Source organism: Saccopteryx bilineata, chromosome X, assembly GCF_036850765.1.
Source record: "Saccopteryx bilineata isolate mSacBil1 chromosome X, mSacBil1_pri_phased_curated, whole genome shotgun sequence".
NCBI lineage: Eukaryota > Metazoa > Chordata > Mammalia > Chiroptera > Emballonuridae > Saccopteryx > Saccopteryx bilineata.
Window position 1 is genome coordinate 42,895,524 of NC_089502.1, and position 27,582 is coordinate 42,923,105.

At 40.0% G+C, this 27,582-nt stretch overlaps 1 protein-coding gene across 7 annotated transcripts in view; it reads right to left on the bottom strand.

Annotated features, from left to right (window-relative positions):
- MID2 (midline 2) overlaps window positions 1–27,582 on the bottom strand; it is a 207,035-nt gene that overhangs the window by 27,945 nt on the left and 151,508 nt on the right. For all 7 annotated transcript variants that reach the window (XM_066249639.1, XM_066249642.1, XM_066249641.1 and 4 more), the window contains exons 4-5: window positions 9,067–9,174; window positions 7,293–7,441 (exon numbers count right to left, since the gene is read on the bottom strand). In XM_066249639.1, coding sequence (XP_066105736.1) covers window positions 7,293–7,441; window positions 9,067–9,174 — 257 coding nt within the window. The remainder of the gene's footprint in view (window positions 1–7,292; window positions 7,442–9,066; window positions 9,175–27,582) is intronic.

Genomic DNA, 27,582 nt, shown 5'->3' on the forward strand with positions numbered 1-27,582 from the left:
TAAAATGGAGATCCAGGAATTGGAGCACTGCTAGTGAGTTAAAAAGGTGAAGTAAAATCCCCCCGAAATGCCATAAACATAAGTTTGAGTCCCAGATAAGATAATTTGTTTGTTATTGAGGTTTCAATGAGAGGAGACGTAAAGGAGAACCTAATATAGAGGGAGAAAAGAGCGAGAGAGAAAAAAAGAGGGAACCACTAAAAGAAGAAAAAAGAAAAAAGAGGAGAGAGAGAGTTAAGGGTTTTGGAGTGCAACCCTCATAGAGAGAAAGGAAGAGGAAAGAAAAGATAATGGGAGATGTAACACTTATGGGTAGTGTAGTTCAAGGAGAGGAGAGAGTAAGACTGGCAGAGAGTTAAAACAACCAAATTGGAGGAGGAAAAAAATATCAAGAATGAAGATAAGAGGCCCTGGCTGGTTGGCTCAGTGGTAGAGCGTCGGCCTGGCGTGTGGGGGACCCGGGTTCGATTCCCAGCCAGTGCACATAGGAGAAGCGCCCATTTGCTTCTCCACCCCCCCCTTCCTCTCTGTCTCTCTCTTCCCTCCCACAGCCAAGGCTCCATTGGAGCAAAGATGGCCCGGGCACTGGGGATGACTCCTTGGCCTCTGCCCCAGGTGCTAGAGTGGCTCTGGTCGTGGCAGAGCGATGCCCCAGAGGGGCAGAGCATCGCCCCCTGGTGGGCAGAGCATCGCCCCTGGTGGGCATGCCGGGTGGATCCCAGTCAGGTGCATGCGGGAGTCTGTCTGATTGTCTCTCCCCATTTCCAGCTTCAGAAAAATACAAAAAAAAAGAATGAAGATAAGAAAAACAAATGAACAAATATAATAAAATGGGATAGGTTATAAAGTCTGCGGATTATTCTTGATTTTGAGAGGTTATCTTCTTGCTTTTTTTTTTTCTCTCCCTCTTCCTGGTCGGTGACTCTGTATCCCGGGTTCTGCCCCTTTGGCATGCTCAGGTAGAGGTTTGCAGTTGATAAGTCTCTATGGTGATATCATGTATTGTGCATTAGTCTCGTTGGCAGTCGAGGCTCATTAGCATTTATAGGCTCCGCCACTGAGAGAGTCCGTGTTCCTGGAGGCTTTCTCCTAGTCTTTCCTTCCTCAATTAGTAGCCTGAGAATCCAGCTATGGGGTTGCTTCTGCCTCTGCCTGTATAGTAAGAGGCTCAAAGAGCTGGCAACTCCCCACTCTATTCCCACTCAGCACAGGGCTCTGGGTGAGGCTCAGTCAGTCAGAGCTGCTAGCATAATCAGGCGGGGTTTCCGCCCACTCAAAGACCTCTGGCTCTGCCACTCTGTCTGGTAACACAGGCAGGCGCCCACTCCCGGGGCGCTTGGAGGAAACTTTCGCTCACTATCTGCACGCGCAGACCAGGATATCAGGCCTGCAGTCTCACACTCTGAGTGAAACCCCCACCCGCATGGAAAAGTTCCAGCGTTGGAATTGGCTCTCGCTCCATCCCCGTGCGCGGCTTTTACAAGGCGCTGGGGCAGCCTGAGATTCTGCTTTTGGCCCACACAAAGGACCCTGACTCTGCTCCTCTGTGGGATAACACGGGCGCACACTGCCGAGGCACTCAGAGGAATCTCTTGCTCACTATCTGCGTGCGCAGACCAGGATATCAGGCCAGCCGCCTCACCCTCTGAGTGAAACCCCCACCCGCATGGAAAAGTTCCAGCATTGGAATTAGTTCTCGCTCTCTCCCCATGTGCAGCTTTTTCAGGGCGCTGGGGCGGTCCGTAGATTCCGCTTTTGGCCTACACAAAGGCCTCTGACTCTGCCTCTCTGTGGGGTGACACGGGCGCCCACTCCCGAGGTTTTGGAAGGAATCTCTCGCCCACTGTCTGCGCACGCTGACCAGAAGATCGGGCAAAATGGCTGCCCCACTTGTCTTTCTTTGTCTGGATTTGGCGCAAGTGTTAGCTTGTATTGCCTGGGTTGCCACAGGAACAGTTTTTCCTTGGCTTGGATCTCCGTGCCACAGCCTGATTCAGCCGTTTGTGCCACGGCCTGGATCTATTCACCCCCTTTGCCCACCTTAGTTTCTATATTCTCAGTTTCCAGTGAAATCCGCCCTGTTTAGGTTAGTGAGGAAGGTGGAGCATTTCTTACTCCCTATTTCCTTTGGGGTTTGATTATATATTTAGCCAATTTTTCGCTCGACCATACCTTCGGGTGTATTGTGAAACATCTGGAGGCTCCAAGGATAGGTTTTTCTGTTTCTGGTTGAAAATCTTGTTGAGTTTTGGGGGAGATTTATCGGTATCGCTTCCTACCCCACCATTACTCTGACGTTATCTACCAGAAAAATTTATTTTCAATCTATCAAATGTGGAAATAAATTTTAAATATTTTTAAATAAAAATGTTTCAAAAATTGACTTCACCAGTACTTTTTCTTAAGAAGATATGCAAGCTTGACCCATGGTGGTGCAGTGGATAGATCACTGACCTGGGATGCTGAAGTCCCAGGTTCAAAAGCCCAAGGTTGCTGACTTGAGCATGGGTTCATCTGGCTTGAGTACAGGCTCACCAGCTTGAGTGTGGAGTCGCCAGATGGAGTGTGGGATCATTGATATGATCCCATGGTTGCTGGGTTGAACCCAAAGGTTACTGGCTTCAGCAAGGGGTCACTGGCTCAGCTGGAGCCACGCCCCCTGTGGTCAAGACACATATGAGAAGTAATTAGTGAATGACTAAAGTGCTGCAACTATGAGCTGATGCTTCTCATCTTTCTCCCTTCCTCTCTCTCTCTCTCTCTCTCTCTCTCTCTCTCTGAAAATAAATAAATAATCAAAAAAGAAGCTATGAAAAATTTTGTCCCAACAAAATTAAAGGAATAAAATGTTACATGAAGGGGAAACCAGGCAGAGTCCAATGGAGTCCCTAATTAAGAACATTGAGCTGAGGCCTTCGTTGGGTGACTTCCTGGATATAGCATCATCCCAGCATGCTGAGGTTGCAGGTTCAATCTCCAGTCAGGACACATATGAGAAGCAATCAATGGGTGCACAACTAAATGGAACAACTAAATGAAACAGCAAGTTGATGCTCTTTTCTCTCTCTCTCTCTCTCTCTCTCTCTCTCTCTCTCTCTCTCTCTCCCCTTTCCTTTCTCTCTCCCTCTCTCTCAAATCAATGGAAAAAAGTATTTTATAAAAGAACAAGAGCCTGACCAGGCAGTGGCACAGTGGATGGAGCATCAGACTGGGATGCGGAGGACCCAGGTTCGAGATCCCGAGGTCACCAGCTTGAGCGCAGGATCATCTGGTTTGACCAAAGCTCACCAGCTTGGACCCAAGGTCGCTGGCTCGAGCAAGGGTTTACTTGGTCAGCTGTAGCCCCACGGTCGAGGCACATATGAGAAAGCAATCAATGAACTAAGGTGTTGCAGTGAAAAACTAATGATTGATGCTTCTCATCTCTCTCTGTTTCTGTCTGTCTGTCCCTGTCTATCCTTCTCTCTGACTCTTTAAAAAAAAGAAAAAATAAGAACATAGAGCTGAGAATCTAAGGAGACTAAGTTGGCTGGAGTTCACAGGACACAGTACCAGAGAGGAGAAAAACTGCACAGAGAGAATTCTGGAGACCTTCAAAGGATTCCACTCCAGTATTCAACAAAATACTGATCAACATATGCAAGTGAAGAAACTCTCCAATGCCAGTGAAAGAACCACTCAAAAACAGTTGAAGGAATAATCCTTGATGTACAAACAGGGCCAGGGATAGTGTATGTTCCCCTCAGCCAAATTGGAAAATCTCATGATTTATGGCATGGGACACTTGATAGATTACTCAGAAGAGTACTGCCTCAATAATTAAGAAAAAAAAAGTCCCCTAAACCAAACAATGTTCTGATCACACCTAACAAATCTTAGAAGCAAGATCCTAAAGGGTCAAGCTCTTTTCAAGTCACTTAACTGTGTCCCAGAACAAAGCTTAAGGTTATTTATAGGACTATAAGAATACACAGTTCCAATTAGATAAAACTGACAATGTCTGGCATCCAATCAAATATTACCAGACATGCAAAGAAACAAGAAAACAAAATCATAATAAAAAATAAGAGCAACCAGTTGAAACTGACCAAGAACTGATACAGTTGTTAGAATTACACATTAAAACTGTTTTTGTAACTGTATTCTGTATGCTATAAAAGGTAGAAAAAAGGCTCAACATGTTAAATAGAGATATGTAAGATATAAACAGACCCAAACTGAACTCCTAGACATGAAAACTACAGTATCTAAGAAGAAAAATGCACTGGAAAGGTTAAATACAGATTATTCATAACTGAACAAAAGATTAGTAAATGTAAAGACATATCATTAGAAACTATCAAAATGAAACAGAAAGAGATAAAAACTAAATAAACAGAGCATCAGTGAGTTGAGGAAACTTCAAGCAGTCTAATATACATGTAATTGGAATCCCCATAAGAAAGGAAGGAAGAGGCATAAAAAACATTTGAGAAAATGATGACTGAAAAATTTCCAAATTTGCCAGTTAATTGTTAATGTGTAAAATCGGAAAAATAATATATCCAAGATGGTAGTGGAGTAGGTGGAAAGTACACTCACTTCCTTCCAGGACCAAACAAGAACTACTACTAAATTATAGAACAATCATCCTGAATAATCAACTGAAGACTAACTGAAGAGAAGTTTTATAACCAAGGATTTACAGAAGAAGCTACATCAACACTGGTAGGAAGGGCAGAGACCCAAGAAGGGTTTGCATTGCTTCCAAGAGTGGCAGCTGAGGTTCCAGAGGTACACCTCAGCTATGGCAGGTTTTCCTGAGAAGGTGAAGTCTCAAACCCAAGCTGGGCTCCCCAAACCAGAGTACCAGAGCAAGGAAGAGGTGCCCACATAATACCTGGCTGTGAAAATCAGTGGTGATTCTGTCCACCAGGGAGAGACAAGTCTCTGTTAGGGACAAGCATCCTGTTAATGGACCAATGTACAACATTCTGTTCATAATCAGTCTGCAATGGCTCCAGCAGACAGAAGATAGACTAGACTGAAGTTGTGTGAGGAAAGTCTGGGTTTTGTGGCTCTGGGGAGAGAGTTAAAGTGAAAGCTTTCAGGATCCCTGTGTTGAGTTACATATTCTTCTATAATTTAGATGCCATGTTCCTTGAGTGGAGCACCCCCTTCCTTGCAGATCATCTTGGAGGAAAGCAATAGCTCCACACTCTGAACTTTCTCTTTCCTCACCCTTTGGTGAGGAGTCAGCTGTTGTGGACAGTATGTAGATGTCTGGGAAGACTAGGAGGTGTCAGTGACTGAGTTGTGTGGTTTTGTGGCAGGGGCCATATTCCTTGTCCCATGTTTCCATTAACCTGAATGGCTTTTCCACCTAATGGGAGTCTACTAGCCCTACCTTACAGGTTCCTAGCTGCCCCACCTCTAGCTCCTAGTGGCCCCACCTTCCCAATTACTGGTGGCTCTGCAATGCCCAGGGCTGGACAAACTCAGGGACAGACTGAGTTGTGTGGCTCTAGGTTGGAAAACATACCACTACATTTTCTGAAGCCTGACTGACTGGCACCCCCTTCTCTATAGAAGATCCACTAGGCCCATTCTCCTAACTCCTGGAGGTCCCACCTTGCTGAAGTTGGGCTCCTCCCAGCACAATCTGGAACAGACTGAGTTATGTGGCTCTAAGACTGGGGCTGTTTTGCCCTTGCACACCAATGGTGAAGAACCCTTCCTGGTCACAGACAAATGTTGGTCTCTTTGAGCCTGGAACACTTTATTGGCCTCTCCCTGAAAACTCCCTAAGACACCACCCCACTAAACAGATATGAAGGAACTGAGAAAGTGGCAGCTTGACTTAGTACACCCAGAGACTTTTGTTGAGTAGCCATAGACCCAGAACAGGCTCTGAATTTGAACCCATATCAAACTGGTCAATACCACTTAATCCTACCTGGTATCTCACTAAGAACTTACCTCATGCAAGTTGATTACCATCAGAAGCTATTTCAGTAACTGAAACTAACAGGCAGCTGACATACTGAGGCAGGCAAAGCAGATCTCAGGTTGCCTTGGGACTTTGGCTGACCTGCCACAGGCCTGGTGTTGGTAATAGCCAGCATTGGTGTGGAGCTCTGTCCTGCCCCCACACACCCAGGCCTAGTGGAGGCAACACAAACTGTGGATCACTTTGTAGTTCCAAACAGATTACACAGAGCCAATAAAAGACAGCATATGAAATTGGTCTGCAACAAAGTCCCTCTCAGAAGCCCAGAACCAACACACCCATTTGGCAGCTTCAGACAACATACCTTTCATTATGGAAACAAGGAAAAAATAAAACTGACCAAAGCAACACACAAGGATTTCAGGTCAGTACTGAGGGCTTAGGTGAGATTAGAGATCATGAATATGTGGTGTAGTAGTACCAATATATTTAGTTATGTGATTTTCTCCAGCAGGATTCTGAAACTCAAATATAGCCATGGAAAAGGTGGAAATAGATGGGTTAGGCTATTAAAAGGCTGGTGTGATAGAAAGATAGCTGGGAGAGGGAACTGGGGATATTAAAAAGTATAGCTGAAGTGAGAAATCACAGACCCTAAAGAAAGAAGTGAAGCTAATTATGAAGACAGTCGGAAACTGGTAGGTAGGAGTCAGAACTTAGAGGTCCCAATGAACCTGATGAATAGATGAACTGGAAGGAAAACAGACAACTGTAAATACAGAGATTATAATTAGAAAGTGGAATGTTTTGATTTATGATTTAAGTGTAATTATGAGTGATGGTGAGGTTTTGAATGTGGGCCATGGAACTGAGTGGATGAAGTAGAGCAGAAGTGAGGGTCACTAGAGTAGGATATGGCACGTAATCAGGAAACTAGATGTCTAGAGTATTAGATGAGTCAGCCATAGAGATGCTGCTAACATCACCAAAAATGATGGCAGAAGCAATAGAAAACAATACTGTGAATTTGGAGTCAAAATCTCTAATGAATGAGAGGGAGACATATGGAGGTTAAATCTGGCCTAATGGGCCCTTATAGCCCTTTGAACCCTTGGCGATTATATTGAACAATGTTTCACTTTAGAGCTCAGATTCTTTGCAAATAAAAAACTAGTAGGCTGCAGAGACAGAGAAGGATGCCAGGAATCCACAGGGCAATATATCACTGAGGCTTAGTAACTAACTAACTGGTAAAAAATCTTCAGGTGGCAGCTGCTACATATAAGCTGGAACAGAATTAAGTGACCTTAAGCTGGCCTCTTTTCATAAGAGCAGGCATGTCAAAAGAATATAAGGAACTCACCTCTCAGCGATGTTTTTTGCAGACTGAAGAAACCTTGCTTGGTCATTTTCCTTCAGGATATGCTCAGCTTGGTTGATGAGGACTGTTGACCGTTCAAGACATTGGCGGCAATTAGCCACCTGCTGTGCCAATTTTCTCAGTTTCATAACCTTAAAAGAATGAGCAACAGACAAAATAAGAGAGAATATCCAGTGCTTAATTAAAAACGATAAAACAACATGTAGGAGATCTGCTGCAGTGATTCTAAAAATAAGGCCTATTAATATTAATATCCAATGTCCCTGTGCTAACCATTCACCTTCTCACCCTACCTACCCTATATGCCTGTCATACCAACCCCTCCTTTCAGCTACAGCCTGCTTACTTAACCTGCCATACAGTCATATACTCTAGATTTTATACCCCCTCTTTTTATTGGTAACATTAATTTTTTCTGGCTATAAAAGCAATGCAGGCTTATATAGAAAATGTAGAAATTAAAAAGTATAAAAATAAATCTTACCACATCACCATTGTTTACATTCTATTGTCAATATATTTTCACATACTGGTTTAATAAAATGTACCAGCTTTTTCTTTATGAGGCTCTACATTTCTATGTAATTTTCTCTAAGTATATTTACACATACTTGTGTGCTCACAGATCTATTTTCTCAAAAACTTCAGTTCCTTTGTAAGTTGAAACTACCAGCATGGCATAAAATTTTGGTCATCACTTCAGGCTCTCATGATTTCTCACATTGGACGCACAGCATGGGATTATAATAAATACACTGACCAACAGACCAACAAGCTTAAAACCTCTGTGAATATAGATTCACAGAGGCTCACACCTGACTTTCTTGATCATGATTCTTTAGTTCCCAAGCTTAAAGCCTGGAAGTCTTCTCTCTGTCCTTCTTCTCTATGTAATCAATTGATGCTTCCCATCACTTCCTTTATACAGATGCCTGTTATGTTCTTTCCTTACATTGTGGTGCCACTTCCCTGGCTTAGATATTCATCAACTCATGCCAAGAATCATTCCATAAGCCTTCTAACTTGCTTCCTTGTCTTCAGTATCATCCCATTCTGATACACTCTGCACACCTCTGCCGTATCTATGTCTTCTCTCTTCCTAAAAACTAGACTGATTTACCAATGCTTTTCAGATTAAGCCCAAAGTCCTTATCATGGCACTCATGATTTTTCCATAATTCTGGCCCACATTTTTACCACTATATTTTTTCTTTTTCTTTTTAAAGATTTTATTTATTGATCTTACAGAGAGAAAGGGGGTGAGGTGGGGAATGAGAAGCATCAACTCATAGTTACTTCACTTTGGTTGTTCATTGATTGCTTGTCATATGTGCCTTGAGCAGGCAAGCCCAGGGCCTCAAACTGGTGACCTCAGCACTCCAGGTTGACGTTCTGTCCACTGAACCACCACAGGCCAGGCTAATTTTTTCTTTTTATCTTTACTGTACTTATAATATACATACATTAAAGCACCCAAATATGAAGTGTGCAACTCAATGATTTTTTGCATATATTGAATACATTCATCCACATTACTACCAACCAGGTCAAGATACAGGGTATTTTCAACACCTCAGAACTGCCAGCATATTTATGTGATACATAGCTCTAAGACAAACATTACTTCTTTGCTTCCTTCCCTAAAACCTCATTTCTTCTTGCTTTTGTGATCCAAATTCAAAGTGGAATCTTGAGGACGAAACCTTGTAATTTGTTAAGTAAACTGCCCTGGCCTCACTAAAGCACTGTGTTTTACCTTTGTCTCTTTGATTTTGACAGCAATCATTTGCTTCCTCTGCTGGATGATCTCTACCAACTCGTCACATTCTTCCATAAGTTTTGCCTCATGCATAGCAGTATTCACCTGCCAAGAAAGTCCAAAATATTACACAGTGATTACTGCCTTTGTCCCCTGCTGGCTCTGAAAGGTTCGGACTGACAGCTAAGCATGCACAACTTCTTCCATACCTCCCTCATAAGATCCACTCCTAGAAGAAGGGTAGAGATGATGATATTAATGATGCAAGGGCATTGAAGCACCATAGACAGGAAACTCTCTGGCCTCTGGTAGATCATGATGGTTAATGGAAGGCTGGGCAGAAGGACAGATGAGATGGGGCATGTTATTCCCACTGTACAATTCCCTTTACTCCAGCACCCTGTCCTCCTGTTGTTCTTTTGGAAAGAGGGTAAGGAGATTTAAGAAGATCAGGGAAAGAGTATTCCTCTTCACAGGCACAATAATATTAAGACAACATTACAACATATTTTGACTATCCTAACAAAACTTTTCATTTTTCCTTATTCCCCTCTAATTTTAAAATTTATGAATGTGCAGCTATATCTTCACATTAAATACATGCATGTGTAGATATATTTTCACATAGTTGTCATCATGTCATCGTAGATATTTCTTGGGCTGTCCAATCTCTAAATACCCTTCTATTTTTGGGATACTTATTACATCAAAGTATCTCCCTTACAAAAACAGGGTAGGTTTGAGGGAAAAAAGCCACTATTGTTTATTGTCTTTCCATGTACCTATTTTTCCTTCTTTCTATCTCCATTACTATGGAAATTAGATGGTATGAAGCTCCCAGAAAGGTTAAATGGGAGCATGGGATCTCTGGGCTGCCCAATTGTAAAGGAAAAAGAAGGGGAAATCGACTTACATCTTTTAAGCACTTAATGTGCCAATTATCTTTAGATAAATTATTTCATGTAATTACCATAACCACTTTATAATATAGAACCATTTTTATTCCCATTTTGCAGATGGGGAAACTGAGGATCAGAGACTTTTAGTGACATGCTCAAGATCACACAGCAAGTAAGTGGTAAAACCAGAATTCAAACCGAGTTCTGTCAAGTGAGACCCCTGGGCTGGCTGGGTGGGCTGACGAGGTGCAGTTCCATTTCAGCAGCACACAGAGCAGTCACACAGGGAAGCACAATCATTCCAAGAGTCTATTCAAGGATCACTCGAGCAGAGCTCTAGAAGGCTGAGGAACAGACAATGGGTTACTTAAGAGCATCAAATCTCAAGGGGCCAGATGCGCTTCATTAGCAAGGCAGGCCTTCATTTCCAACTGCTAGCTCTCTTCAGAGGGTTCTTTTATATATTCCAAGCCCAGTAAAACACTGCCACTGGGCCTTGCTGCCTCCTTTCTCATCCTCTAAGGTCCCTGTTGACCAATTTTCTGTTTATTTCTTAACTGAAATAAAATATGCTTTCTGAATTTCAACCTTATTTTGTTTTATTTCCATTTTCCAGGGGGAATGTTACAAAGAGACCTTCCATTTATTCTGAATGAACAGTCCTACCCTGGCCATCCTAATTTTTTTTCTGACTCCTCACCCTTTCCCTAAGTTGGACTACCTTTCCAAGGAATAATTTACCCTCTCAAGGGAAATAATTTACCCTTTTTATGTGGGAAAAAGAGATTCATCTAGTGCTCGCTGGATCCATACTTAGAGTATCTGGAGATGTAGACCACTCTTATTTATATTTTCTTTTTGAGGATGCTGATGGTGTACTATACAACAGTTTAGTGTCTTATTTCTTATAATTTAGCCTTTGAACTAACCTTTACATAATAGTCACTATAAGCCAAGTAGTGTCCTAATCGTTTACATGTACAGTCAGCCCTTCCTTAAATTCACTCAACCATGGATTGAAAATATTCAGAAAAAAAGTTACATTGTTGCCAATGTAGTTAGGCTTATGATGGTTGCATCTGTGCTGAACATGTACAGATTTTTTTCTTGTCATCACTCCCTGACAAATACAGTATAATAACTATTTACATTGTATTAAGTATTTTGAATAATTGAGAGATGATTTAAAGTATAGGGGAGGATGTGTATAGGTTATATGCAAATACTATGCCATTTTGTATAAGGGTCTTAAGCATCTACAGATTTTTGTATTTGTAAGAGGTCCCAGAACCAATCATGTACAGAAACAACTGTATTAGTTCTTTCAATCACCAAAATGATTCAGTGAAGCACCTTTCACTTCAAAGATGAGGAAACCTGAGCACAAAGTGACTTTCTCAAAGCCACACTCTTTAATAAGTGGCAGAGTTAGGATTTGGACCCAGGGAGTCTGACTAGAGTCCACACCTTTAACCATCACACTATATATATACTTACTCCTGGGTCAATTGTAAAAAATACCCTTGTCTTCGGTTTCTGATAATTCTTGTCTATTTTTCACCATTCATCTTTATTCTATCATCCCATTCTCTTTAGTCATTTTAGACTATTTGTCATTCCCTTAGAATCCTTGCATCTCCATGTCCTATGCCTTTTCTCAAGACATTTCTTTTACTTAAGTGATTTCTCTATTTGTGTATTGAACAAACTTCTATTTAATCTTTCCAGGCTCTGCTCAAAGATCATCACTTCTGGATCTATCTCTTGCCTGCTTCGAAAACAATTGGTCCCTTACTTATAATCCTATAATACTTTATATATAATTTAATTATACCATTTACTACCTAATATCGTAAGTATTTATTAGGCTGTCTTTCTTATTCAAACATGAACTATGGATGTCAAGGGTTGTGCCTTATTTGACTATATCTCAGGCATAGTGAGTGGTCTATAGTAGATGTTCAGTAACTATTTGTTGAATTTAATTGAATGATAGGGCAAGCATATCTCACTGCTTGCTAAGCATGTCCATGGGGTTACTCAAGTTACCCTAAACATAAACACAGTATGTCTAAAAACAAACTCATCATCTTTCCTTTAAATCTGACTTCTACCTCTGATTTCCTCTTTTTTGTTAATGTTACTATCATTATTGCAGTTGTTCAGGTTCAGTTACTTGTGATTTCTATTTCTACCTCATCCCTCACATAAATCCACAGCAGTCCCAAAGTTCTTCTCTCTTTCTCTGTTCAATTTCACTAAAACTCTTCTGGTAGTACAGTGAGGCTCTGAGCCAATGGACTCATAAGTTGGAGTCCTTATCACCTTCTTGAACTATTAACGTGAAAGCTTCATTAATTCATTCCTTAACTCCAGAATCTTTCCTTTGCCCAACCTATACCCTGAAACTAGGAAAAATCACTACCATCTTCATCATCAAATGTGTATTAAGCATGTCTTTTGTGCAATGCCCTCAATAAATTTATAATCTGCATGGTGAAAAGCCATTTACATATAATACAAACAAGCCAAGGTAGTATAAAATAAATATTAATGAATGATGTAAACTATAATATACAGAAATTGAAGAAAAAGAAGAAAAAGATCATTCTTGGACATCAGAGTAATAGCAGCGTGAGAGATACTGCTGATCTCTCCCTTTGAAATGCCAACAAGCTGAACAACTATAACAGAGCAAAGGAACCTTTGCTGGGCTCGCAGGCATGCCTGAAAGATCTGTGCACCAAATGCACTAAAGGTGAGAAGGGTTGCAAAGGGGGGCAGAAGATAAAACACACTAGCTGTCTGCTCCGGAGAGAAGCCTGGAGTGACAGGGTTTATTTCTTCTCTGCCAGGACTATAGAGAGGAGGAAAGCTCAGACTGTCTGATTTTTGTCTGCCAGCCCTATGGAGAGGGAACCTGGAGTACTTGGGTCTCCTTCTGCCACGAGGAGAGGAGAGACTGAGGAGCACAGGAGGTAATAGTAAACCAAAGTGATGGCAGAATGAGGGGTCATGTCCACTGTTCTCACAGTCTGTCTATATAGCAGGGGTAGTCAACCTTTTTAAACCTATCGCCCACTTTTGTATCTCTGTTAGTAGTAAAATTTTCTAATCTCCCACCAGTTCCACAGTAATGATGATTTATAAAGTAGGGAAGTAACTTTACTTTATGAAATTTATAAAGCAGAGTTACAGCAAGTTAAAGCATATAATAATAATTATTTACCAAGTACTTTATGTCAGATTTTCTCTAAGTTTGGCAGAATAAATCTTTATAAAATAACATACTATAGTTAAATCTATCTTTTTATTTCTACTTTGGTTGCTCCGCTACTGCCCACCATGAAAGCTGGAACACCCACTAGTGGGCAGTAGGGACCAGGTTGACTACCACTGGTCTATAGCCTACACTGGAGCAGAGACAGAGAAAAACAAAGTGCAGCCTCCTCAGCCTGCCAGATCTTGCTTCCCTCAACTTGCAGTTATGGAGAGTGGCAGAGACAGACCTCACAGTTAACTGTCCAGAGACACTCTCTCTCTTGAAGAACAGAGGTGCTCCACATCTGGTCCCCTGGCCAGTTGATGTGGGGAGGAGCAACCTACAGGCATGAGATTCCCATTGCTAAAGCACAAAACCATAAAGCCCTCACAACAACCCCATCCACCAACTCAAATGCAGCCCTGTCCACACCATTGGAGCAGCAATATCTCAGCAGAAGTCAACCCAGGAATTTCACAAAGTTAAAATACATAATACAGCAACACCTACTGGAAGAAAACAGTAACCTCTCAAAACTAATTTTTTTTATCTTTTCTTCTTTTCTTTTCTTTTGAATTTTTCTTTAATTTTTACATAAGTTATTCTTATTTCTTCTGGCTGTTATGTTTGTTTTGGACTTTTTGTTTTTTACTCTTTGTTTTCTGTGGTTTTTCTTTTTTACTTGTCATTTTTTAACCTTTAAACTTTTACTTATATTTTTCAATTTTTATTTTGCATTTTTTAGTTGTTCTTTGCTAGAGTTATTAACAAAACCACTCTCAAATGCCATAAAAGAAGAATAAATAAAATATCATGGCTACACAAGACAGACAAGTAGTTCAGAATAAAAATGAAATGCCCCCCCAAAAAATCTCAATCACTGGAAACCTTGGAGTTAAATGATAGAGAATACAAAATTGAAGTTTTGAAAATACTCCATGAGATTCAAGAAAACAGATAGGCAATTTAATTAGCTCAAAAAAACAAATTATTGAACAGAATGAGTACTTCACCAAGGAGACTGAAACTTTAAAAACAGAGATGAAGAATTTGATACATAAATTGAAAATTAAGGTAGCAAGTTTAGCTAATAGAAAAGGCCAGATAGTGGAGACAATCAGTGACATCAAAGACAGGCAACTAGAGAAACTACAGAGAGAAAAAGAGATTCATAATTTTTTTTTAAAAAAATGAGAGAGCTATAAAAGAATTGTCTGACTCCATCAGAAAGAGAAATATAATAATAGGTATAGCAGAAGAAGAAGAGAGGGAGAAGGGAATGGAGAGCCTATTCAAAAAAATAATTTGTGAAAATTTCCCAGGCCTACAGAAAGAGTTAGAGCCTCAAATCCAAGAAGCAAAGAAAATGCTGAGTTACCTCAACCCAAAATACCTACTCCAAGGCACATCTTAATAAAACTGCCAAAAATCAATGACAAAGAAAGAATCCTCAAGGCAGCTAAGGAAAAGAAAAGCATAACATATAAAGGAAGGCCCATTAGGTTATCCACAGACTTCTCAGTAGAAACTCTATAAGCTAGAAGAGAATGAACACAGAGACTTAAAGTAATGAAAGAAAGGAATTACAAGCCAAAAATACTATATACATCAAAATTATCATTCAAATAAAAAAAGAAATAAAAAATTTGCATATATAAAGAAGCTGAAAAAATTTATCACCAGAAAACCCCCACAGTAGAAAATACTCAAGGGGGTTATTCAACCAGGCACAAAAAAAAAATCAAAACTACAAGTAAAAGTTCCTACAAGGTCACAACAAAAACAAGAATAATCTGTGGCAACAACAACATAAAGGGAGAGGATAAAGATCTGCAGTAGCAAAGGAAGATGGAGTGCAGAAGCACTTATAAGACAAAGGACTTACATATAAACATTTTTCTTCTAATAACATAATGGTAACCACCCTTGAAAAAGCCACTACTGTAACACACAGCCTAAAAAAAAGAAACAACCTGACCAGGCAGTGGTGCAGTGGATAGAGCATCAGACTAGGACACAGAGGACTGAGGTTAGAAACCCCCAAGGTTGCTGTCTTGAGAGAGAGCTTATCCAGCTTGAGCACAGGCTCATCTGGCTTGAATATGGGCTCACCAGCTTGAGTGTGTGTTCACAAGCTTGAGTGCGGCGTCACTGGCTTGAGTGTGGGATCATAGATATGATCCCATGGCCACTGGCTTGAGCCCAAAGGTTGCTGGCTTGAAGCCCAAGGTCGTTGGTTTGAGCCCAAGGTCACTGGCTTGAGCAAGGCATCACTCACTCTGCTGTAGCCCCTCCCATCAAGGTACATATTAGAAAGCAATCAATGAACAACTAAGGTGCCACAACAAAGAATTGATGCTTCTTATCTCTCTCCCTTCCTGTCTGTCTGTCCCTATCTTTCCCTCTCTCTGACTCTCTGTCCAAAAATAAATAAATAAATAAATAAATAAATAAATAAAGTAGAAGAAACAAGGGAAAGAAGTATGGAATACCACCAAACAAAAACAACTGACAGAAACAGAAAAGAGAAGCAAATGAGACACAGAGCTGCCAGAAAACAAAACATAAAATGGCTATAGAAAATCCTCAAGTTCTAATAATTACTCTAAATGTAAATGAAATGAACTCACCAATAATGAGGCAGAATAGCAGGATGGAGCAAAAAGAGAAACACAACCATATGCTGCCTTCAAGAGACACATCTAAGCTGCCCTTTCATCTAGGACAAAAGTAGATCCAAAGTAAAAGGTTGGGAAATGATTCTCTAAGCAAATAATATCCAAAGAAAAACAGGGGTAGCCATACCCATACCTGACAATGCTGATTCCAAGACAACAAAGGTAACCAGAGACAAAGATGGACATTTCATATTGATAAATGGGACAATATATCAAGAAGACATAACATTTCTTAATATATATGCAGTGAACAGGGAGCACCAATATAGAATGTGTTCGTAAAGTCATGGTGCACTTTTGACCAGTCACAGGAAAGCAACAAAAGACAACAGAAATGTGAAATCTGTACCAAATAAAAGGAAAACCCTCCCAGTTTCTATAGGATGATATGGTAGCATGTGTGCATGTGCAGATGATGACATAACACCGTGTATACAACAGAGCAGCCCACAGCCATGCCAGTTGAGATGTGGTACAGAGTAATGTTCAGTGTGTTCTGTGGCTCACTAAATTCGAATCCATGACCAAAGTGCAACACGAATATTGGCGCATTTATAATGAAACGCCACCACATAGGAATAACATTACTCGGTGGGATAAGCAGTTGAAGGAAACCAGCAGTTTGGTGGAGAAACCCCGTTCTAGTAGGTCATTAGTCAGTGACAAGTCTGTAGAGGCTATACAGGATAGCTACCTAAGGAAACCTAAAAAATCTGTGCATGAGCCCACATTGAACTGCACTGAATAGGTATGAAACTGGGAGAGTTTTCCTTTTATTTGGTGCAGATTTCACATTTCTATCATCTTTTGTTGCTTTCCTGTGACCGGTCAAAAGTGCACCATGACTTTACAGATACACTATATGACATCTACTAACTGATCGACAAACTGAAATAGACAAAAACACAATCATACTTGGAGATGTCAACATATCATTGACATCTTTGGATAGATCATAAAAACAGAAAATCAATAAAGAAATATGGGCCTTAAGCCTGACCAGACAGTAGCATAGTGGATAGAGTGTTGGCCTGTGATGCTGAAGACCCAGGTTTGAAACCTCAAGGTTGCTGGCTTGAGTGTGGGCTTATCGGATTCAGCGTGGGCTCACTAGCTTGTGCATGGGCTAACCAGCTGAGTGTGGGATCATAGACATGACCCATGGTTCCTGGCTTGAGTCCAAAGGTTGCTGGCTTGAAGCCCAAGGTCATTGGGTTGAGACCAAGGTCACTGGCTTGAGCAAGGGGTCAATGGCTCAGCTGGAGCCTCCTAATCAAAGCATATATGAGAAAGCAATCAGTGAAAAACTAAGGTGCCATAACAAAGAACTGATGCTGCTTGTCTCTCTCCCTTCCTGTTTGTCTTTCCCTGTCTCTCTCTCTCTCTCTCTCACTAAATAAAAAATAATAATAAAAAGAAATATCAGCCTTAAATGACACACTAGACCAAATGAACATGATAGACATTTATAGGACATTTCATCTCAGAACATCAGATTATATATTCTTTTCCAGTGTGCATGGAACATTCTCAAGGATAGATCACATATTGAGCTACAAACTAACATCAATAAATTCAGGAAGATTGAAATTACATCAAGCATATTTTCTGACCATAAGGCTTTGAAATTAGAATTTAACTGCTAAAAGAAAGTAAAGAAATCCACAAAAATGTGGAAATTAAAAACATACTTCTAAAAAATGACTGGGTCAAAGACTAAATAAAACCAGAGATCAAAAGATATATACAGACAAACAAAAATGACAAAACAACATATCAAAATTTCTGGGATGCAGCAAAAGTAGTAATAATAGGGAAGTTTATATTATTACAGGTTTATATCCAGAAACAAGACAGATCCCAAGAGAACAACGTAACATCACACCTTAAGAAACTAGAAAAAGAAGAACAAATGCAACCCAAAGTCTGCAGATGAAAGGCAATAGCAAAAATTAGAGCAGAACTAAATGAAATAGAGAACATAACCCTCATACAAAAATATGGCAAGGACAACACATAAGAAGAAACCCAGAAATCAATATCTCTATTAAATACAGGTGTAAAAATCCTAAACAAAATACTAGCAAATCAAATACAAGAACACATTAAAAAAATAGTACATCATGATCAAGTGGGATTCATTTCAGGAGCACAAAGATGGTTCAACATAGTAAGTCAGTCAATGTAATACATCAAATCAACAAAACAAAGAACAAAAATCATATGATCTTATCAATAGACACCAAAAAAGGCATTTGATAAGATCAACATCCTTTATGTTTAAAATACTCAATAAAATTGGTGTAGAAGGAAAGTACTTCAACATAATAAAGGCCATATACAACAAACCATCAGCTAATATCATACTAAATGGTGAAAAAATGGAGGCTTTTCCTCTAAAATCAGTAACAAGACAAGGCTGCCCACTTTCCCCTCTCTTATTCAACATAGTTGTGGAAGTTCTAGCCAGAGCAATCAGGCAAGAGAAAGAAATAAAAGGCATTCATATCAGCAAAAAAGAAGTAAGGTATCACTTTTAGCAGGTGATATGATCCTGTACATAGAAACCCTAAAGACCCCACTGAAAAACTATTAGAAACAACAAACCAATATAGTAAAGTTGCAAGATACAAAATCAATATAAAAAAGTCTATTGCTTTCCTATATGCCAATTATAAAACTTCAGAAAATGAACTCAAAAAATTTTGTTTTATAATTGCAACAACAAAAAATAAAATACCTAGGAATAAACTTAAAAAGGGATGTGAAGGACCTATATACTGAAAAGTACTAAGTATTATTTCAATACTGAAAAAAGGCACAATGTAATGAAAAAATATTCCATGTTCATAGATTGGAAGAATCAGTATAGTTAAAATGGCTACATTACTCAAAGACATATACAAATATAATGCAATCCCCATCAAAATCCCAATGTTATTTCTTAAATAAGTAGAACAAAAAAATCACCAGGTTTGTATGGAACCATAAAAAGCCTTGAATAGACAAAACATCCTGAGAAAAAAGAATGAAGTGGAAGTATCACACTACCTGACTTCAAATTATACTATAGAGCCAGTATAATTAAAACAGCATGGTATTGGCAGAAAACAGAATAGAGAGCCCAGAAATAAAACCACATATGTAGGAACAAATAATCTTCGACAAAGGAGTAAAAAATACACAGTGGAGAAAAGAAAGCCTCTTCAATGAATAGTGCTGGGAAAATTGGAAAGCCACATACAAAAGAATGAAACTTGACTGCAGTTTGTTCCCATGCACAAATACTAATTCAAAATGGATCAAAGACCTAAATATAAGATCTGAAACAATAAATTACATAGAAGAAAACAAAGGTACTAAACTCATGGACCTTGGCCATAGAGAACAATCTATGAATTTGACCCCCAATGCAAGGGAAATAAAGGCAAAAATAAATGAATTGGACTATATCAAACTAAAAAGCTTCTTTCTGAACAGCAATAGAAACTGATAACAAAAAAATGGCAGCCAACTAAATGGGAGATGATATTTACTAACAACAGCTCCAATAAGCGGTTAATATCCAAAATATATAAAGTCACAAAGCTCAGTAAATAACAAGCCAACAATCCCAATAAAAAATGGGGAGAAGACATGAACAGACACTTCTCCCAAGAAGACATACAAATGGACAACAGATATATGAAAAGATGCTCATCTTCACTAGCTACCCAAGAAATGCAAATCAAAACTTCAATGAGATACTACCTTACACCTCTTAGAATGGCTATTATCAACAAGGAGAAGCTGTGGAAAAAAAGGAACTCCCATTCATTGCTGGTGAGAATGCAAACTAGTACAACCATTATGGGAGAAAGTATGGCGGATCCTCAAAAAACTAAGACTAGAACAACCACATGACCCAGCAATCCCTCTACTGGATATCTACCTAAAAATCTCAAAAATCTTTGGTATGTAAAGACACATGTACCCCCATGTTCATCACAGCATTATTCACACACAATGAAAACAACCAAAGTGTCCCTCGATAGAGGATTGGATAAAGAAGAAGTGGGTACATATACATAATGGAGTACTACTCAGCCATAGGAAATGATGACATAGTGACATTTACAATAACATGGATGGATCTTGATAACATCATACTGAGTGAAATAAGTAAATGAGAAAAAGCTAAAAACTTTATAATTTCACACATAAGTGGGATATAAAACTGAGACTCATGGACATAGATAAAAGTGAAGTGGTTACCAGAGGAAAGGGGTACGTGGAAGAGGTGGAAGAAGGGCATAAAGAGGGACATATATAAGGTGGTGGAAAATGATTTGACTTTGGGTGATGGGCACACAACATAATCAAAAGCTACAGAAACACCTACCTGGAATATACAGTGGTGGGATTCAACTGGTTTGCACTAGTGCAGCAGAACCAATACCTAATTTTTTGTTGAGTTCTGTGAACTACTTGTTAAAATGGCACTTGTCATCAGGGTTTTCTCTAAGGTGGGCACCTGGCAGCCGCCCAATGTGAAAATCACAAATTTACATTCCTTGCTCTTTTTTAATGTTCATCTGTGCAACAGCATATTCTAAGTGCCCGTAATAATTTTTATTGATTGTCTTTAGCAAGAGAGGAATGGAGAAAGGAGAGGAGAGGAGAGGAGAGGAGAGGAGAGGAGAGGAGAGGAGAGGAGAGGAGAGGAGAGGAGAGGAGAGGAGAGGAGAGGAGAGGAGAGGAGAGGAGAGGAGAGGAGAGGAGAGGAGAGAGATCGAGAAAGATCAAGTTTTTCCTGTATGTGCCTTGACCAGGGATCAAGCCCACCTCTGTGCTTCGGATGATGCTCTAACCAAATAAGCCATCTGGCCAGAGCTGAAATGGAATCTTTATCATTAGCCAATATATTAAAATGGCTCTAGATATCGCCCATCAAAATTGCTTTGGTTCATCTTCCAATTGTCTCCTGTTCTGCAACTGTGTCCTCTGAAGAGAGCCAACAAGTGGACGTTGTACTCCTTGTTACCCCCAGTGAGACCTCAAGGGACAAAAAGAGTACTTTCCTCTTAAGGTTCTAGGCTAGAAAATTGCAAGTGAGGATGCCAATCAAGAAGCAATATGGAAATATTTTAAATAAAAGTTTTATTGTTTTTTGGTCAGGTATTATTTAATATTTTTCATTAATATTTTAAAACTCTTTCTTATAATATAATCTAGTTTTGTGTACCTCTTTCATTGTTCTTATTTAAGTATTAAATGCACGAAATAATAAACTACCTTTCAGTATATTGCTTTTTATACTTAAAATGGTCATTAGGGAAAAGAACCTGTTGTTAAATTCTTTGAATCCCAGCACTGAACCTATGTATTCTTATTATCAATGTCACCCTGTTAAATTTAATTTTCTGTATAAAATTTAAAACAAGATCCATAAGAAAAGAAAGGGTAAATTATTTTTCATTGTCATAACTACTTCCAAACTAACATATTTGGTAGTCAAATAATATTATTACATTATTAAAGTTTTTAAAAATTAAAAAAAAAAGAGATGAACTAGGATTGATTTGACTGGCGGTAATAGTAAGCATGGGGACAATTTAGGAGGCTATTGTTTTTACTATTTTTTTCTTCTTTTCCAAGTGAGGTGAGGGGAGATAGAGATACAGACTCCTGAATGCACCCCAGTGGTGATCCACCCGGCAACCCCCATCTGGGGCCATTGCTCTGCCCTCTGGGACCACACTCGCAACCAAGCTCTTTTTAGCACCTGAGTCAAAGGGTCCACAGAGCCATCCTCAGTACCCGGGGATGATGCACTCAAATCAATTGAGCCATGGCTGTGGGAGAGAGTGAGAGAGAGAGAGAGAGAGAGAGTGTGTGTGTGTGTGTGTGTGTGTGTGTGTGTGAGAGAGAGAGAGAGAGAGAGAAAGAGAGAGAGAGAGAGAGAGAGAGAGAGAGAGAAGGGGGAGGAGGAAGAGTGGAAAAGCAGATGAGCACTTCTCCTGTGTGCTCTGACCAGATATTGAACATGGGACATTACATGCTGGGCTAACACTCTACCACTGAGCCAATTAGCTACGGTCTAAGAGGCTATTGTGATGTGAACGTGGCTTAGCCAAGGAGGGCTACAAGAATAGTAAAGAAAGGTCAAATAGAAGCACTTCCTTTCCTGAAAAGCCTCAATTAGACATCAACCTCCTTGAGAAAAGTCTGTATGCCACTTTGTTTCTCCCACTGTTACAGGCATAAATGTCTTACACAGAATGAACACACACTTTTACTGATTGACTTAGCAAAAAAATCGAGATCAGAACTAGAAACATTAGAAAATATACTATAGTAAATGTATTTTGGAGAGAAAATGTAGATCGAAGTGAGGAAGCTAGGGTGGAGTTTGGACAGTTAAACTGGATGAGATATAACAGCCAGGCACAATGAGGAGAACAGAGCAGAAAGTTGGCTGAAGTGGCAAAATCCCAAACTAAAGGTAAAGCAGTGACATTAAAATCTTTCCATGTCAAGAAACAGCCTAAAAGAGCAGGGTCCTTACATGTTTTCTGAACAGGAAATACTCAGGGAAAAACTGTCTTCGTGATATGAATAAAATATCTGAAATTGCTTGGAAAGCACTTGAAAGCCCTGGTAGTTTCCTTGTCTGCAGTTTTCTTTGAAAATACAGTGCAGTATTTCACTTGCTTATTAACCCTGAGTTGAAACAACTGGGCGTATCTTGGTAAGTGTTCTTGGTTGGTTGGTTGGTTGGTTGGTTGGTTGATATGTAAAAGACTCCAGCTCTTTATTTGGCCTTTGCTCTTTGGTGTGGGTTAGTGGGTTTGGCTAAATGGCTTTATGTCTGTAGAAAAAAATATATGCTCCCTGAAAATACTATTAGGATAATCTTGGAAACCTACTTCTGTAAATCTCCCCACCCAAAAAAAGACTCTGGTGCAATTTCTGATATTTAAGACTGCAACTCAGAGCCAGTCTTCCAAGTAAGCACCAGGGAGGACAGGTGTTCCTGTTAAGTCTCCAGGTTCTCTTCTCTGCCCTGTTCTTTTCTTTCTTCCTAAGGGCAAGAAAAATGTGACTTGCATGTTTCTTCCCAACTGCCCACCCTACTCTATTTCCTGAGGTCTTTTCTACTTCCCAGCTCAAAGATTTTTTTTATTAATATTTTTTTTTGTATTTTTCCGAAGCTAGAAACGGGGAGAGACAGTCAGACAGACTCCCGCATGCGCCCGCCGGGGATCCACCAGCACGCCCACCAGGGGCGACGCTCTGCCCACCAGGGGGCAATGCTCTGCCCCTCCGGGGCGTCACTCTATCGCGACCAGAGCCACTCCAGCGCCTAGGGCAGAGACCAAGGAGTCATCCCCAGCGCCCGGGCCATCTCTGCTCCAATGGAGCCTCGGCTGCAGGAGGGGAAGAGAGAGACAGAGAGGAAGGAGAGGGGGAGGGGTGGAGAAGCAGATAGGTGCTTCTCCTGTGTGCCCTGGACGGGGAATCGAACCGGGGACCCCTGTACACCAGGCCGACGCTCTACCACTGAGCCAACTGACCAGGGCAGCCCAAAAATTTTAATCAGAGTCAGACCTAATGTTCCCCAATTTCCATGTTTCCTTAACACAAACACACAAGTTCTCTGTCTGAAGGATGTTACTGCTGGTCACTACAAGAAAATTAACATCCAAGAGTTCACAAAATCCACATGGCACAAGGTTTAAGAGATGGCAAAAAGTTAATTTTTGGTAATTGTTTCTATTCTGTATTGAAATATAAATGGATCAGACCTTTTAACCCTTGCATCCTTTAGAGAGCTTATTTGATAGTTTCTTGGGAGATTTCCCGCATACTCATTCTATAGGTCTTTTATTCCTGGGTTTAAAGTTCAACGGCATTCCCTCTAAAACACACCCATGAGAAATTTTCCCAATCATCCCCTCCCCTCAGCTCAGTCACATCTATCAGTTCTGCAGAGCACTGCACAGGAGTTCAGAAGGAAATGAAATTTCACTACCTTGTCCCCAGCATCTATAACAGTGCCAGGCAAACTGTAGGTACTCAACAAAGGTGTGTTGAATGAATGTGAGAGTATTGGCCCTGAAATAAAAGCACAGTGAAAAATTATATACTAAATTACATTTCTTCATTACATGAGACCAATTTCTGCCACATTATTTTTTTTACACAATTATCAAAATAGTAATTTTGCTGTCATTTACATATTGTTTGATGAATTAGGAAAGATTTGGAAAGGTGTTGAAATAATCACTTAGGTCCTAGGAGACCACATATTCTGAAATGGTTCCTTACCTGGTGTTAAAATAGTTACCTCTCCTGAGTAATTGTTTCTGCTCTAATCACCCCTATGATGCATAACAATAGCTAGCAACCAAAGGGTACTATTTATTCAATTATCCTTTCTCAATACCTATTGCGTACCAATCCATGTGCTGGGTATGAAAAAGTGGATAAGACACAGTTCCTACTCTCAGAGTTTACAGTCTTAGGGAAATAAATTGGTAGATAGAAATACTATTTAGTACATATATACAATGGAATAACACTCAGCCATAAGAAAAAAAGTGAAATACTGCCATTTGTGACAATATGGAATGATCTTTAGAATATCAAGCTAAGCAAAATAAGTCAGCCAGAAGAAGTTAAGAACCATGTGATTTCATTCTATTTGGGATGTAAAACTGAAAGTAACAAATGAACAAATAAGAAAAACAAACAAAAATTCAGAGACACAGATAACAATGTGATGGTTACCAGAGGGAAGGGGGTTGAAGGTAGTAAGTGGCAAAGGGGGTCAAATATAGGACTATGGAAGATGATTTCGCTTTAGGTGGTGACTACACAATCCAATATACCGATTACATATCATAGAAATGTACACTTGAAACCTATATAATTTTATTCCCCAAAGTCACTCAATAAATTTAATTTTGAAAAGTACTATGATGGAATTATGTCTATGGTGCTCTGGGTACACAGGGGAGAAATAGCTGAACCAGATTAGAAAGAGAGGGAGAGAGGTATAAAGCATGGGTGATGGCTTCCTGGGAGAGGTAATGACTGAGCTGTCTTAAGGGACAAGATGTAGTCAGCCAGCAGAAAAGGGGAGGTGTAAGTTCTCTGAGAGTAGGCACCATGTTCATGTTGCATTCCCAATTCCTGGTCCAAGGCAGAAATATGCTTAAATATTTGTGAAATGAATGACCAAAGTATAAAGTACAAGTGGTAAAAAGGCATACTAGAGAGGTAGGCAGTGTCCAGATCATAACGGATCTTAACAATCTTTATCTTAACGGTGATGAGGAACAATTGAAGGGTTTCTGGTAGGGGAGTAACAGATAGGCTTTGCATTTCAGCAAACTCATTCTCACAGCAATTTGGAAAATGGATTACAGGGGAGCAGCACAAGTCAGAGAGACCAGTTAGAAATTGCAGTTTCCTAAATGAATATGGCATGGTCAGGACCACTAATTTCAAGAAACTTAATAGTCCAGTGAAGGAAATAAGGCATAATTAGGCATATCATAATCCAATACAGCCCGAGTTCATGCAATTCATGGGTGGCAGAGCCATTACCAGAAGCACAGTCTCTTGATTCCTACTCCATGGCTTTTCTCTAAGCCCTCCTTTTCACTGCCTTTCACAGCCATGGGATTATGTAAGGGAAGGAGAGCAGGGCTAGCCATTGACTATTATGCCTTCTTTTGCCTTGGATTAGACTGTAAGGAGCATTTAGGCACGCTCTGTACTCAAGACTGACATAAGCATCCCTTTCAAAGACCTTTGTTTCTTGGAAGTAGCTTAGCATCCTGACACACTCTAGATACTTACAGAGCAAGGGATCTCTACAGGGAGGGCCAAGGAAACTCATGCTCTGAGAACTAAGGTCAGAGAGGGCATCATTCTGAGAAATAAGTCATTCTTTTTGAGACAGACTTTGGATTAAAAAAAAAAGGAAAAAACCAAACCAAAAAAAAAAAAAGGCTCCAAGTTCAAAAAAGGCAGATAGTCACTAGAAGAAGCAAGGGCCCAAATAGAAGAGTAAAAATAGCTGAAGAAAAGTCTATGTTGCTTCTAAGTTGAGAAGGGTGGAGGTGTGTGGGTAGGAAAAGAAAATGGAGAAGTACCAGGAAAGAACCCTAGGATGAAGGTCTGAAAAATTCTGTATGAGAGCAAAGGCCCAGAAAAATACCCTACTCCATGACAAGATAACAAAGATGTGCTGAGAACATATTTCAGGGGTACCAACAACCTCATGATTCAGGACAGACACCAGAGGTAAGGGATTTTTGTAAGGTAAAACTCAAGGGATGGAGGGGGTCCTGAGGAGAGTGTTTGGTCAGGTAATCATTGTAGGGATGGGATTGGGAGAGGGAGATAGAGAGGGCTTTCAGATACATTTGATCTCTATTTTTTTAATTTTCATCTTTATCATTTTTAGGTGAGAGGAGGGGAGATAGTGAGACAGACTCCTGCACGCTCCTCAACTTGGATCTACCCGCCCACCCCATCAGAGGCCAATGCTTGATGCTTAAGTACTGAGCTATTTTTAGCCCATGAGGCTGATACACTCCAGTGGAGTGATCCTCAGGGCTGGGGCCACGCTAAAAACAATTGAGCCATTGCTATTGCTTGTGGGAGAGAAAAGGGAGAGATAGGGGAGAGGGAGGGGGAGAATCTTCTCCTATGTACCCTGACTGGTAATCGAACCCAGGACGTTCATAAGCCAGGCTGAAGCTCAATCCACTGAGCCACCAGTGATCAGTGTATTTGATCTTTACAACAACCCTATAAGCAGGCATTATTTTCTGCATTTTATGGATGAAGAAACCAAGATCGAGAGAGATAAAAATTATCAAAGTCATCTAGGCTATAGGGTGATGGAGTTACAACCCAAACTAGGCTTTTCTAATTCTGAGGTCAGGTCTCCTTCAGATTCTCCATGTTTCATTCTAACCATCAAAGTAATCCTGCCTTTTGATTATTCTCTTTGTAACTAAAACTGTTTTTTGGAGGCAAATAGTACCCTCCCTTTTTTCCCCTTTTCGAGGATTTTCATGTGCTAAGTTTCCATATATTTCTCAGCTCTTTCTTCTCTTAGAAAGTAACAAAGTGGAGTGGAAAGAGCTCTGGATTTGAAGTCAAGCAGGAGTGAGTCTAAATTCCACTTTGACACTTACAAGCTGAGTGACCTAGGCCAAGTCACCTGACATCTCTGAGCCCATCTTCCTGACAGGTTAAATATAAACAATATTATCTATCCCACAGGTTGTTATGAGAATCACATGAGATGACACAGATAAAGGTCTTAGCAAAGGACATGGAACAAAGTATGAGTTAAATAGCCCCAATTTGCTACTCTAATCTGAAAACATGAGGCACTTCTTTCCCAGAAAGCTGAAATTCAGGTTTTGATTAATGTCTATAAATTACTTGTTTTACAGATAAATAGGATGACTGGCGTTTCAACCCTTGATGGTTTATCATTTACAACTGATATTTCCGGGACTTTTGGAGTGACTAAGATAGATTTGGAACTTATAATTGTAGGCGTGTACGTGTGCATAAATGAATGTGTTTCTAAATCATTTAAGGCCTTAATTTATTATTCAAAAATTACTCCTATTCTCTAACTCATTCTTCTTAATGTCATCTA